The sequence below is a fragment of the Malassezia japonica genome, chromosome 2 (assembly GCF_029542785.1).
Source record: "Malassezia japonica chromosome 2, complete sequence".
Taxonomy (NCBI): Eukaryota; Fungi; Basidiomycota; class Malasseziomycetes; order Malasseziales; family Malasseziaceae; genus Malassezia; species Malassezia japonica.
Window position 1 is genome coordinate 20,305 of NC_083371.1, and position 13,940 is coordinate 34,244.

At 57.5% G+C, this 13,940-nt stretch overlaps 1 protein-coding gene across 1 annotated transcript; it reads left to right on the top strand.

The window, feature by feature from the left end:
- Positions 1-87: 87 nt before the first annotated feature.
- Positions 88-8,151, top strand: MJAP1_001131 (putative PKS-like protein biosynthetic cluster; the record flags this gene model as incomplete). The annotated part of the gene is made up of 1 exon (XM_060265097.1): positions 88-8,151. The coding sequence occupies one exon, from the start codon at positions 88-90 to the stop codon at positions 8,149-8,151; it is 8,064 nt and encodes a 2,687-aa protein (XP_060121080.1).
- Positions 8,152-13,940: the final 5,789 nt, after the last annotated feature.

The following is a 13,940-nucleotide window of genomic DNA, read 5'->3' on the forward strand; positions in this document are numbered from 1 at the left end:
ATTGCGCATACCAAATTTGTTGCCATGCACAGACCACTTTTAAAAGAGGGGCACGGCGCTCGCTAGTGCCTTGTGCCGCCGCCAAGCATGTCGGAGACGAACGCGAACCTGACAAACGGCGCGCCAGCCGACGATACGGTGTGTATCGTCGGTATCGGCGTCATGCTCCCGGGCGCGAGCGACAAGGCGGAATTCCTCGATATGCTCACGTCGAAGCGTAGCGGCATCGGAAAGGTGCCCAAGGACCGCTGGAATGCAGACAAGTATACGGGCCGCGGAGACATTCCCTCCAAGATCTGCACGGACCGCGGCGGTTTCCTACACTATATCCACGACTTTGACAACCTCGAGTTTGGCATCTCGCGCAAAGAGGCATACGACATGGACCACCACCAGATGGCCCTGCTGAGCACGTCGCTGCAGGCGCTCGAGGACTCGGGGCTGGCGTACCGCGGGTCGAGCTGCGGCGTGTACGTCGCGGGCTCGCACGAGGCGCACAACATTCCCCGCGACATGTACGAGATCAGCGCATACAACGGCACAGGCAGCTCGCCGTCGATCCAGGCAAACCGGCTGTCGTTTGCGTTTGACCTCACCGGGCCGTCCATGTACCTGGACACGGCGTGCTCCGGCGGTCTCACCGCCGTGCATTTGGCGCGCTCGGCGATCCTGCAGGGTGACTGCGATACGGCGCTCGCGGCGGGCACCTCGCTCATCTTCTCGCCGAACGCCTCGATCTCGTTCAGCAAGCTCGGCACGCTGTCGCCCGACGGCGTGTGCCGGACATTCGACGCGGACGCCAACGGATACGTGCGCGGCGAGGGCTGCGCTGTCGTGGTCCTTAAGCGCACGTCGGCCGCGCTGCGCGACAACAATCATATCTACGCAGAGGTGACCGGCAGCTGCATCAACGCCAACGGCCGCGGCAGCTCGCTCACCATGCCCGAGCGGCGCATGCAAATGCACACGATGCGCCGCGCCTATGCACAGGCGCGCCGCGCACCGCACGAGGCCGTCTACGTCGAGTGCCACGGCACAGGCACGACGGTCGGCGACCCGATCGAGGCGAACGGCGTCGGCGAGGTCTTCAGCGAGGGACGCGCCGAGGCGCGGCGCCTCGCGATCGGGTCCGTCAAGACCAACGTCGGCCACCTCGAGACCGGCGCCGGTATCGTCGGCCTGATCAAAACCGCGCTCTCGCTCGACACCGGCCTGATCCTCCCGTCGCTCAACTTTCGCACGCCGAACCCCAAGATTCACTGGGACGCGTTCAAGATCCGCGTCGCGACCGAGGTCGAGGAGTATCCCTCGGACGCCCTCACGCACGACGGACGGTACGTCGCGTCAGTCAGCTCGTTCGGGTTTGGCGGCGCGAATGGGCACCTGGTGCTCGAGCGCGCGCCGCACCATGCGCCGCCCGCCTCGGCGCTCGCGAAAGACGACCTGTTTCTCGTGGCCGCGGGCGGCATGACCAGCCGCTCGCTCGCGGCCGTCACAGAGGGCATCTCTGCCGCATTTGCGGCCGCGCCCGACGTGGTGGACGCCGCGCTAATCGCACGCGTCGCGACCGAGCGCGCACGCGGGCACACCCTGACCCAGTACGCAGTCGGGGCCGCCGGCGCGCCGCTCAAGTTTAGCGAGCAGAAGCTCATTGCCTCCAAGGACCTGCGCATGCAGAAGCTGTTTGTGTTTAGTGGCCAGGGGCCGCAGCACGGCGCCATGGGCCGCCGCCTCTATGCGCGCTACCCCGCGTTCCGCGCGTCGATCGAGCGTAGCGACGAGGTCGTGCGCAAGTTCTACGGGCGCTCGTTCGTGCACGACTACGGGCTTTTTGCGCCGGGCGGCACCGCCGCCGTTCCTGCCGGCGATGACGGTGTATGGGACGTCGACGGGATCGTTATCTCGATCACCATGTTCCAGATCGCGCTCTACGACCTGTGGGTCGCTGTCGGTCTCGTGCCCGACGCAGTCGCCGGCCACTCGGTCGGCGAAATCGCGGCGCTCTACGCCTCGGGCGCCTTCTCCCTCGAGCAGACGCTGCGACTCGCGCTTGCGCGCTCGCATGCGCTTGCGGATCTGCGCTCGGTCGGCGGCACGATGGCTGCACTCGGCACGGATGCCGCCAGCGGCGAACGCCTTGTGCGCGACGTCCTGGACGAGCAGCGCGTCTCGGACGGCTTGTGGATCTCGGCGGTAAACTCGGTCGAAGCAGTCACCGTGTCGGGGCGCAAGGAGCTCATTGCCGCGCTCGTCGAAAAGGCGCAGGCCCGCGGCATGTTTGCACGGCCGCTGCGCGTCGGCGGCCCGTACCACTCGCCGCTCGTGGACGTGTGCAAGGCGTCGTTCTGCGACGAGGTGCACGCCGTCCTCGGCGAGGGCGGCGTGTCGCAGCGCACGTTTGTCAGCACTGTCAACGGCACAGTGTACGAACCTGGCAGGCGGTTTGAAACGGACTATTGCTGGGACAATGTGCGGAACCCCGTGCTGTTCCAGCCCGCGCTCGATGCCTACTTTGCACACGGCAAGCAGCAGGAGCAGTCGATGCTCGTTGTCGAGATCGCCCCGCACAATGTACTCCTCTCCTACATGGACGAAATCGCCAAGGCGGCCGGCGTTGCGGAAACGACCACGGTCGTGTCGAGCGCTCGGCGCCCGAACCTGCGCGCAGGCGAGGCGCCCGACGCCCCTGCCGAGGTCGAGCAGTTCCTCCACGCGGCCGGCACGAGCCTGTGCGCGGGCGCGCGCGACCTGTCCGTCGACCTGCTCGAGAGCCTCGCGCCGGTGAGCCTCCCGCTTGGCTACAACCACAAGCGTCTGCCCAACTTTCCCCTGCAGGGCGTGGAACAGGAGTTCTCCGAGGACCCCGTGTCGGCGAACCGCCGCCTGGCGTTTGACCCGCGCCCACTGAGCTCGCCGCTGTTCCGCATGTCGCCCAAGACCCACAGCTGGACGCTGGGGCACCAGATCCGCGAGGCGATCGTCGTGCCCGGCACCGCATACCTCGAGGCGGCATTTGAGTCGGGCGCGCGCACGCTGCGCCATGTGCAGATCCACCGCGCGCTGATGCTTCGCGAGGACGACCTGCCCAAGTACTGCGGGCTGCGGCACACGGACGTGCCAAACCAGTGGACGTTCAGCTCCGCGTCCAAGGTCACAACCGACGACCGCGGCGTGATCCTCGACACGAAGCACGCGTCGGGCTTTGGCTATCCCGAGCCCTCGACGCGCGGCCCGGCCAATGCGACGGAGCTGCTCGGGGAGAACTTTATGGACGACTTTGACCTGACGATGGAAGCGGACCACTTCTTCTCCAAGATCCGCAGCACGGGCGCCTCGTACACGCGCGAGTTTGCCATGATCACCAAGCTCCTGACGTCGTCCAAGCGTGGCCGCGACTACCTCAGCTTTGTCGACCCCCTGCCGGACCTCTGGACGACCAAGGAGGCGCAGGGCATGTGTGTGCACCCCGGTCTGCTCGACTCCCTGCTGCTGTCGACGTGGGCGATCGTGTTCTCGTTCGAGGACCAGAGCAAGCTCGTCAAGGACACGTACATGCCCTCCTCTTTCGAAGAGGTCTCGCTCCTGGTCGACCCGGCAGAGCTGCGCAGCGTGCGCGGCTTCATGATCCACTTTATCTGCCTCGAGGCGAACGAGATCGGCACCTGCCTCGACATTACGCTCTTTGATCGCGACACGGGCCGCACGCTTGTCATTGTGCGCGGCCTGCGCTCGCGCCGTGTCATTGAAAACGACGGGCAGGAGATGGTCGCGTACACAGAGACGTGGGAGCCGCGCTTCCTGGGGCCCATGGCGCACCTTGCGCCGGCGCTCGACGAGAAAGAGGCGGTGGCGGCCGTGGCCGACATGTCGCTTGTCCACGCCGCAGACCGCCTCTCTGCCGAAGCAGAGCGCAACGCACAGGAGATGTATGCACTGGACGCGGTGCGCGACGCCGTGGCACTTGGCGCGGTGGCCCTCCTCGAGTCTGTGCTGGAACATGCCGCGGCCGAGGGGCGCCAGGTCGTGCGTGTGCTCGAAGTGTACGTCCACCAGAAAAAGGCGCGGCTCAGTGGACTCGTGGCCCGCGCCGCGAAGCGTGGGATCCACCTCGAGGTCGTTCCGCTGAACCTCGCCAAGAACAAGGCGCAGGGAGACGCGCCATACGACATTGCGTCTGCGGCCAAGGACGCCGAGCGCGTGCGCCCGGCAAGCTTCGAGTTTGTGTGTGCCATCGACGTGCTGCGCTCGAGCCCAACGCCGCAGGACGCACTCGACGAGCTCGAGGATATGCTTGTTCCTGGCGGCGTGCTCGCCGTGTTTGAGCTCTCTGCTGCGAATGCAGTGGTGTGTGCTGCATGCTACGGTGCTGACAAGCATACCACCGACTTTTTGCAGTCGGCCGGCTTTGACAGCGGCATGCACACCACGGTGGTGCGTCAGCGCACCACCCCTTGGCTGTGCCGTGCAGGCCACGTCGACGTGGATCCCAGCGGCGTGACCAAGCTGGATGATACCACGGTCGTGTACCGTTTCTGCGCTGGCACAGAGACGGAGCTTGTCGAGGCGGTCAAGTCGCTTGGCGCGAATCCCACAGGCTCGGTCTGGGTCCTCGGCGAGGACGATGCGCAAGGCGCGCGTGGCCTCTCGCTCGCAGGCACCATCGAGAACGAGTTCCCAAACATCCATGCCTACGGCGTGGTCTTTGCCAGCGACGTGCCCGAGGAGCGCCGCCTGGCCGTGCTCGCCGAGCTGATCCAGCTCGCGCCTACAGGTGCCGTCGAGCCCTTTACGCGCGTCTGCGGTGGCGGCACCATCTTCCAGCGCCGCATCGTGCGTGCGCCTGGAATTGTCGAGCAGCCGCTCACGAGCCCGTGGGTGCTGGACCTCGATGGGCGCCAGCTCGCTGCGAGCGTGTCGGCACTTGTGCCTCACCAGTACCTCCCGCCACCGCTCGGCCCGCACGAAGTGCTCGTGCGCACCGAAGCTGTCGCACTCAACTTTAAGAATGTACTCTCCGCCACAGGACTCTTGCCGGCCAACGACCGCCTGTCAGAGTTTGCAGGTACCGTCGTCGAGAAGGGCAGTGACGTGACGCGCTTCCAGATTGGAGACCGCGTCATGGGCTCGTCCAACCTGTGCCGCGAAGGCACGCATGCGACTGCGGGCGATCTGCTGCTCACCGCGGTGCCGGACAACATGAGCACCCTGGAGGCCGCCGCCTTCCCGATCGTCTACGGCACCGTGTACCATGGCCTGGTACAGCTGGCCAACATCCGCCGCGGCGACGCGATCCTGATCCAGGCTGCTGCTGGCGGTGTCGGCGTGAGTGCGATCCAGATTGCGCAGCGCCGCGGCCTCGAGGTGTTTTGCACCGTGGGCTCGCAGCAGAAGCGCGACTTCCTGCACAAGACCTTTGGCATCCCGTACGAGAACATGTCCAACTCGCGCTCGATCGAGGCATGGCGCGGCGAAAGCCGCCGCTGGCTGCAGGCACGCAACAAGAATGGCTTTGACGTGGTGCTAAACTCGCTACAAGGCGTGGGACTGCAGGCGGGCCTGGACTCCCTCGCGCCGCTCGGGCGCTTTGTCGACATCTCGAAGCGCGACCACCTGGCGGGCAGCCCAATGACCATGGCGCACTTTGCCAAGGCGATCTGCTACTTTGCGATCGAACTCGGAATGCTTGCACACAAGGACCCCGAGCGCATGGCTCAGCTGATGGAAGAAGTCACTCAGGAGCACGTCCATGCGCCGTTCCAGTACCTCGTGGGCCACCCCTTCTCGGGAGTCAACGGCCTCCAGGAGGCGTACCTCTTGATGGAGTCCGGCACGCACATTGGCAAGATCGCCGTGGACCTCTCCGAGGCTTGCAGCGCTGGCACACGCTCGCCGCAGCTGCCGCCCAAGGCGGTGTTCGACCCACGCGCTACCTATGTGTTGCTGGGTGGCTGTGGTGGACTAGGTCCGCGTCTGGCCATTATGATGATCGCCAACGGCGCCCGCAACATCATCCTCACCGGCCGCCGTGGAAAGCTCGACATGGTCGACAAGCGCTCGATCGATGCGATCGGCGGCGACCCACTCTATCCTGGCGTGCGCGTACGTGTGATGGCTGCCGACGCATTGAGCGAAGACGACATGCGCGGCGTGTTTGATGCAGCGAACGAAATGGCGCCACTCGCGGGTATCTTCCACATGGCCGTCGCGCTCGCCGACGACCAATTTGTGAACATGGACGAGGCCAAGTTCAAGCGCGTCACGGACAGCAAGCTCGGTGTGCTGGAGGTGATCGAACGGCTGGTCGATGTGTCTTCGCTGGACTTTTTGATGCTGTTTTCTTCGACCGCCGCGCTCTACTTTAACCCGGGCCAAGCGAACTACAACGCGGCCCAGGCCTACTTCAACCGCATGGCCAAGGACCACCGCAACATCATCAGCATTGCCGTGCCCGCCATCACCGATGTCGGTGTCTTTGCGCAGCTCGTGGAGGCCAAAGGAAAGACGGCCGCGACCAAGTCGATGCTTGCGCTGGCGTGCTCGTCGCGTGAGCTGTGCATGCGGATCCGCGATGCGTTGTCGCGCACGGTGACCAACCAGCCGGTGCCGTACTACATCCCGGGCAACCTTGACTGGACCGTGAGCTACAAGATCGCTGAATCGTGCCGCACCTCGTTTTCGCACCTCGCCGAGCACGACGACGACGACGAGGTTGTCGAGACGGGCCTCCAAGAGGTGGATGCAGTCACCGGCATGCTGTGCAAGCTGCTCAACCTTGAGCCCGACAGCATCGATGACTCGGCGTTCCTCTCGGCGCTCGGACTCGACTCGATGTCTGCCTCGCGCCTCAGTGCGGTGCTTGATGCAGAGCACGGCGTGAAGATGACCCAGCTCCAGCTGCTCGGTCCCGTGTCTGTCGGCGCTCTGCGCGCGGTGCTCGCCGCGACCGGTGACGAGAACGGCGGACCCAAGCAGGCCCTTGCCGACAAGGCCGAGGACTATGCTGCAGACGTCACGAAATTCGAGAGCGAAGCAATCACCGACGAAACGCTCGGTGAGTTTGACATTGCGCAGATCAACGCCGAGAACGACAAGCTCCGCGTTTTCATCACGAGCGGTACAGGGTTCCTGGGTAGCGCGGTGCTGGCAAGCATGCTTAGAGCCCTTCCCCGCGCCCACTTTACAGCGCTTCTGCGTGGCGACTGTGTCGCCGGTGCAGAGCAGCGGCTGCGCGAAGCGTTCTCAAAGAACATGCACGATACCGCAGAACTCGGCCGCGTCCATGTCGTGCTCGGCGACGTGACAAAGCCGCGCCTCGGGCTGTCGGACGCAGACTGGACGCAACTTGCGGCAGAGACGGACCTCGTCGTGCAGACACACGGCAAGGCCGACCACGTCGCGGGTTACCGCAGCCTCGTGCAAGTGAACACGTACTCGACGAGCCAGGTGCTTAAGCTCGTCGCAACTACGAAGCCCAAGGCCCTCTGCTACTTCGGCTCCACAAACATGTGGATCAACACGGCAGGCGAAAAGAACGTCAAGGTCATACGCGAAGACTTTGACTTGTCTGCACTCGCATCGGGACTGCTGGGTGGATACCGCCAGTCCAAGTGGGTGTCCGAGAGGCTTGTGGAGCGCGCACGCGCTCGTGGCGTGCCGGTGCTCGTGGTTCGCCCCGGTACACTCGGTGGTATCGCCGGCATGGGCGAAGAACTGAACCGCGAGACCTACCAGCTTGGTCGCAGCAAGGACAGCTTTATCAATCGCATCATCGCAGGGTGTGAGCAGTTCGGATATGCGCCCATCTCGCAGGCGAACTTCTCCGAAACACCGATCAGCTGGTTCGGCGACATGTTTGGCCGTCTGCTGACGAAGCCAGCGGCGTGGTCTGGCAAGTATCCTGCGTTCCACATCAAGAACCCGCACGCGCTTACGGACATGAACAGCTCGCGCGTGGAGACTACCTTCAAGTGGATTCCCATGGACGAATGGGCTACAAGTTTCAAGGCATATGCAAACACGGAGGAAGGTTCTACAAACCCTCTCACGCCTCTGGTCGGCTATATCGACCTGCTCGTGTCGCTGCCTGACTTCGATATGCAGTTCACCCGCTCCGTGCTCGGCGAGGAGTTCGTTGAATGCCCCACGTCGTAGGTAGAACCGGGCCTTGGTTTGCGTGCTAGGGTTTTTTCAATATACGTCCCCTTTCACTTCGAATCGCAATTGACTTTTCAAAATCTTTTTTTTTTTTTGAATAGTGTGAATCAATGCTAGAGTTACAACTGTACAAAGATCATTGCTACGCAACATGAAAGTTGGCATTCTCAGCGCAACACTGGGCCTTGAGCCCTGCTCAAGCAAGCACTATTTATGTATTACAAAGCTCCATTATCACCTGTAGCGCCTACTGTGTGTCATCAAACCAGCATTCGGCTTTGTTTTTTGTTTTTTTTATTTTGCCAAGCTTGACAAGTACAAAAGGCTAGGCTATACGGCAACATTTCCCAATACCTCCACTATGTATTTCCCCACACCCGTGGCTCGGCATGCACATGCCAAAATCACGTGCATGTCCCTGTTCGGGGGTTGATCGAGTATCCACGGCCCATTTGATCTCCACGTCCAATTTACGGTCCTCGTTCCTGTTTCTCTGTCACACAATGTACGGCTTCAAGGCTTCCGTCATCGTTCTTCTCGCTCTTACTCTACTCCTCAACGTGGTTTGCGCTGCCGGTATGGAGAAGCACGTCGCTATGCAGAAGCGCGCTGGCCAGGACTGTGACAAGTGCGCTCAGTCCTACGTTGACTGCTTCTTCCGCTTCGGTATTTCCGGCTGCACTGACCCGAACGCGGAGCACTTCACTTACTGCCGCAACTGCTACGGCGTTGATCCCTCCTGGTAATTGCCTTGCTAGGACTGCCTCTACGGACGGATGGATATTCACAAATGCCACTATTTAAGACTGATCCTAAGAAACCTTTTACCAAATATGTATCCGCTACTATTGAGAACTTGTACGGTTCGCGAATCAGGGCACTGACGTCCGTGATTGATGCAACCCTCTCAAGTGTACCACTTCATTGATCGAGAGATTCTCATAGCTCTTAGTACTCTATCTCTTACAACGATTCCCAAATCTACATCCACCTTGAACTCGATTGCCAATATACCCTCAATACGTTTGATCATGGCGGCGTCTTATTGATGCGCCGAGAAAAAATTGGGCCATTCCTCACCCTCCTGCGACTTCAAGAGTCCGGTCCTCCACCCTGGGTGTCCTTCGGTCGGACCACTTGTACAAAAGGGTCCATACAATGCAAAACGCCGATGCACCAAGTACGCATCCGGCACAAATTAACAAGCCTTTCTTGTAACGTGGCGCATCTTGCTTCTCGAATATGTTACTGCCCACGAAACCGGCCAGTTGAATACTCATTGCATAGGCAGCCAGCGCGACAGGCCGTTGTCTTTCAGATAGTTTGGAGGATAGCCATGCGGCATTAATACCTTGTACACTTCCCATTCCGCCCTCCGTGACAATTACGGCCGCAAATAAGACCCCTTTTGCAGTGCCGTCAGGCGCTAGGGCAAGCCAGAGAAGGCCAACCGCAGATAAGAGAAACCCAGCCAGGATATGGACTCCACGCTCTCTGAACCGGTCTGAGCTCCATGCCAGCCCAATCGAAACAAACAAGGCAAGCACGTTACCCACACTGTTTAGTCCATTCGCAGTGTATCCTTGGAACCCAAGCGACTTGATAATGGAAGGGGCATACGTGTTGATTGGCATAAACATGACCGAGCTCAGAAATGCCATGGCACAATGGCCAGGAAGTTTCCAGCCCAAAAAGCAATCAAAGTCTCTAAGCTGTACACCACGGGATGATTCAGTGTGTTTGGTAGCATCATCCAGCTCGACTCGCGTTACCAGTGTAGTTGCTTCTTTTTCCGATAGAATACCTGGCAGCTTTCCCCAAAACAGATTGCTCCATCGGTTTCTAGAAGCGCTTTGCAGATCTCTGGGGAGAAAGCTCATTCCAACCAAGGCGACTACACAGGTCATCAAACCCTCGATAATGAATAGCCATTGCCAGCCATGAAGACCACTTCGGCCGTTCAATTCCAAAATACCAAGAGCAAGAACACCTCCAATAGCACCAGCAATGGAATTGGAACACCATAGAATTGCATACCGCAACCCCATCTCACCTCGGACGTAAAATCGACCCAAGTAGTAGGCGGCGCCGGGAATGAAACCTAGCAGTTGGTTAGCATGTTGTTCCAGAAATCTAGCAAGACGTACCAGCCTCGCACATTGCGAGAATAAACCGTGTAGCATAGTACCCGCCTTCGTTCTTGAGGCTTGCTTGACATATCGTGACAATTCCCCAAGCTAACATGATGCCTGGTAGCCAGACGTGCGGCCCCATGCGCTTTACAATAATATTGCTGGGCAGTTCGAACAGTACGATGGCCAGTGTAAAAAGAGTTTGACCGGTGTTGATCTGAGTTTGTGTCATTCCTAGCTGAGGAGCAAATCCATCTGTCAATGCGTTCCCCAGATTAGTCCTGTCAAGTTGAAGGTGGATGAACATCAACACAAGGAACCCGAGCACGAAAACGTCAATTTTGAGCCGACCTGTAAAGAACTCATTGCTTGATACAGTCTCTTCAGGTAAAGTGATAGAGTTGTTGGAGTCAAGCTCATCATTCATGCATATGTCGGTTTTCTCAGTGGACAATCGTTTTTCCTCGTTATGATCCTGGGACATTGCAATCTTTCTCGCAGCAAAAAGCTTCGCACTCAGGACTACATTTCATCTTGAAGTTCGACTGCTTTTTGATACATCCACGCAGAGGAGATTGCGCAATCTCGAACCTGGAATAAGGTTTAACTGCCCCGCGAAGAGCCAAATCTCAAGAGTCTATCACGAACAACCCCGCCTGGGCTCGGCCTAGACCGAACTTGTTATCTCCCTTCCCCATGACTTGGCGTTTCTTGGCCAATGCTTTTTAGCGCAGATTGCGTCTTTTGCTTCTTACCTAGTGGCTTGTAGAGCGGCGCTTTTCTATTGGTGACTTGCAAGCCCTCAGCTCGTCAGAGCCTCGGCGCCCACCGACGTTAATCTCGGCGCATGCCGAGATTTCGTTATCTTATTTCGAATTCTATACCTCACGGCAAATCAGAAATTGTTATCGCGTGGAGGCGCTTTGGCCCTTACGCAATGTTCCTGTCCAGTATAAAATGAGTCTTGATACAAAGATGCAAGTTTAACCTTACCCTCAACAACTCTCAAAGGTCATGCCGTCCAAGGTGGATCAAAACTCTATCCGTCGACGTGGTGTCGGTCTGATTGCGAGTGACCCTGACAAAGTCACGCCTGGGTATCTGTTGTTCTCGCCTCTAACCTCGAACACAACATATCTTGTCGACGTGGAAGGGAACGAGGTTCACCGATGGACACGCCCGTATCGTAATGGTCGTCACTCGCGCCTTCTTCCCAACGGAAACTTGGCTATAAACAGTATTGATCCAGATACCCCCCGTCCCTTTTGGTTCTTCAACAAGTACGGTGGAGGTATCATGAGCGAAATTAACCCGGCTACGGGCGAAGTGGTTCACGAGCACCGCGATCCCCTCGCGCATCATGATGCATACCACTACGGAGATGGCACAGGGAGGATCCTATATGCATCACTGGAGAAGCTTGACCATGACACGAGCGTCACGGTACTGGGTGGTCTTCCTGGAACAGAGGCCGATGATGGAAGCGTCTATGCGGATGTAATCAAAGAGGTGGATGGAAATGGAAACGTCACCTTTGAATGGCGTGTTAGTGAACACCTGGATCGCACTACGTTCCCGCTGCAACCTCACTATCCTAGGGAGCAATGGCCTCTGATCAACAGTGTATACCCGCTGAAAGATGGGAATATTCTGTGCTCACTTCGGAGTGTTTCTGCGGTTATCATCGTCTCTCGCACAGACAAGTCAATTCTTTGGCATTTGGATAGCAACACGGTTGCTCAGCAACACAATGCTACGGAACTTGACAATGGGAACATCTTACTGTTTGATAACGGTGCATTCCGCCATGACCAAAGTTTCCAATTTTCTCGCGCTTTGGAGATCGACCGTGCCAGAAAGTCAATTGTGTGGTCATGGAGTGACCCATCCAAGGAGCGTTTCTATTCTCCATTTATGGGAAGCGCACAGCGTCTGGGGTCTGTTGACCCTAATGCTAAGCGCGGAAACACACTCATCTGCGAAAGTGCATTTGGTCGCATTGTTGAGATTGATGATGAAGATAATGTGTGCTGGGAGTACTTCAATCCTTACTTTGAGCAATACAAAGAGCAGAGGCTTCTTGATGTTTTCCCTGCTGAAAGCAATGCCTTGTTCCGTGCCTATAAGTATGGCCCAGAGCACTTTCCTTGGCTTGAGCGAGCTAGCAGCAAGAGCTCGTAAATATAGTATACATTATAAAAACAAAAACAGCACTAAGAGGGAAGACCAAGGGCAAATTCGTCGATCGTTTCCAAAACAGTTTGGTCGAGTTCGTAAGGCACAAAGTTTGCGGATAACAACAACGCATTCCAATCGATACTTGGACTAGGCTCCTCTGGTGCATTGCTTACGCTTGGAAGTGGGCTTGAACTAGGGTCATCTCCAGTATGCCTCGAATAGTGCGGTGTTGTATTAATAGGGATAGACGAAGTATTCCTTGTGTGTACTCTGCGCGCTTTTCGGTACATCATATCCAATGTCTCGATTGCGTGCTGTGCAGCATTACTGCAGTCGGATGCGTCCGACAAGAGCGAAAACGTCAGTCGAATATAATCCTCAAGGCTCTGCACACTTTCTCGTCGAGACCCGCTCCAGTATCCTTGATGGTATAGCGCCAAACAACAAGCAACCCCAGCCGTGAAGACATGGATGCGGATAACCCACCATCGTAGCCCAGGAAAGTTGCCCAGTCGCCCTTGGGAAACCAATTCAAGAAGTTCTTTTGCAGAAGAAAGGGTGACGTCTGTGGAGTGTTGGTATGTTGGGTCAGTGTAGCCTCGAACCATAAAGGACCGATGCAGTCTCATGATTCGATTGTGTAGTGTGATATCAAGGAAAAGTGCTTGCCATTGCAGGGGTGTAGTAGGGCATTTTTGCTTGCTAAATTGAAGATAAGAGGGAAGCCTCTTGTGTAAGCCCCTTGTTTCCTGTTCCAAAGAAAGTATATCATGGTATTGGATCCCATGGGGAGAATGGCACAGGTCAATATATCGTCCCACTGTCATTGCATAAGGGATCTTTTCAATATGATAGCTCATCGAGGTCGGACCCAAGTGAATTGCATTCTCTTTTAATCCGGAAAAACAGAGATCCTCATCTTCAATATTGCGTGGCCTTTGTATTTCAACTTGCCCTGGCTGAATCAGGTATGTGAATTTACACGATGACGCTGTGTAATAGTCTTGACAGACGAGACTCCAGTACACTCGACGGTTTAGCTCCTTCTGTATTTCAATATTTTCATCTTGATCATGGTCTGAGGTGCCACTGGTTATTCCACTTCTTTTCACCGTCAGTCCATCTTGACTTGCCATCCCTAGCAGGTTTGCCATACGGATGGCAATGGCTAGATTGTGATGGTGCCTTATTCCTTTCCCATGGTCATTAAGCCATAGACCTTGCATAATTAGGGCTTGAATAGTGACAAAATTCGGATGATCAAGATATTCCCCGACTTCAAGCGCGCGACAGCTAAGCCTAAAGTAACGTTGCGCCTTCTGATACCTTTCTCGAGTTATAGTTATGTCAAAATAGATCGAGAGACATAGCATCGCAAAAAGAAGGGACAGTTGGATACAATTTGTATGATCACTTTTCATACTGGAGTAAGGCTCTTGAATTACTTGATCATACCAAGACTTGAACGTAGGTCGG